The sequence below is a fragment of the Pediculus humanus genome, genomic scaffold (genome assembly GCF_000006295.1).
Source record: "Pediculus humanus corporis 1103172107404 genomic scaffold, whole genome shotgun sequence".
In the NCBI taxonomy this organism is placed as follows: domain Eukaryota; kingdom Metazoa; phylum Arthropoda; class Insecta; order Psocodea; family Pediculidae; genus Pediculus; species Pediculus humanus.
In genome coordinates, this window is record NW_002987029.1 from 1 (window position 1) to 1,136 (window position 1,136).

The 1,136-nt window shown below is 22.5% G+C and overlaps 1 protein-coding gene across 1 annotated transcript in view; it reads left to right on the forward strand.

Annotated features, from left to right (window-relative positions):
- Positions 1 to 1,029: 1,029 nt before the first annotated feature.
- Phum_PHUM056420 (Popeye domain-containing protein, putative) overlaps positions 1,030 to 1,136 on the forward strand; it is a gene marked incomplete at both ends in the record, with an annotated part of 2,573 nt that continues 2,466 nt past the window's right edge. Inside the window, one exon of the mRNA XM_002423366.1 lies at positions 1,030 to 1,126. Within this exon, the coding sequence (XP_002423411.1) occupies positions 1,030 to 1,126 (97 nt within the window). The remainder of the gene's footprint in view (positions 1,127 to 1,136) is intronic.

Consider the following 1,136-nt stretch of genomic DNA (forward strand, 5'->3'; position numbering starts at 1 on the left):
TGTAACCAAATTGTCGAGTGCAATTCACTTAAAAATTTTTTATTTTTTTTTATTTTTAGAAACATCCCGACGGTGTTGCTCAAATAACGTATAGCGATCCAGAAGAAGCAGATCTTTGCATAAAATTATTAAACAATAGATGGTTCGGACAAAGAAGAATAACAGCCGAAGTATGGGATGGAAAAACAAAATATAAGTAAGCCCACAATCAACAATGTAAAATTAATAGAATGATGTAAAATTATTAAACTAATGATACGATTTTGTATTTTTAGAATAACGGAAAATGAAACGGAAGAAAAAGAACGTTTGGATAAATGGAATAAATTTTTGGAAACCGATAATCATTAATATTATTTTATCATTAAATCAATTTAAATTTTTATTAAATAATTTTTAAAAAAAATTTATAGACGCTTATATTTTAGACGTGTATTTTTCTTTTTTTTTTTTTGTAACGAGTTTTTTACATCATGAACGGCAAAATGGATTTTTAAAAAGTTTTTTTTCGAACAAACTTTAATACATTTAAATAATTAAAAAAAAATAAAGTTTTAATAATTTTCTCGAAATTAATGTTTTGTTTAGTTTCCTTAACACGATCCAAATGAAAATCCTTTAAAAACTGACATCTTTCGGTCGTTGAATGCTTTTTTATGAATTTAAATCGATTTAACATTTTCCTATTCGTAAACAAAGAAAATTTTTATGTATGTATATTAAAACGGTGGAAAATAAAAGTTAAATATTAATAAAAATAATAATGGATTTAAATTTAAATATTAATTAATATATAGGATTCATGTTTATTAATAATGTTTTAATAAATTTGTGTTATATTGTTTTAACTAACATGTTACAACTACTATTTAATCAACAAGTAAAAAAAAAAAATTATTATTTATATTTTAAAAAAAATATTAACATTTATTTAATTCTATCGTTAAAATTTCAGTTATTATTATTATTATTATTATTTCGTTTACAAACGATGTAATGTAAAAATTTATAGAAAAAAAGGGGAAAAAAATGGCATACCACGGAGGTCAAGGTTTAGAACCAAATAGAGGATTTCCAACATGGATTGAAATTGGACCAGCTAAAAATATAACTTGGGAATTTGACGGTGGAGTTTT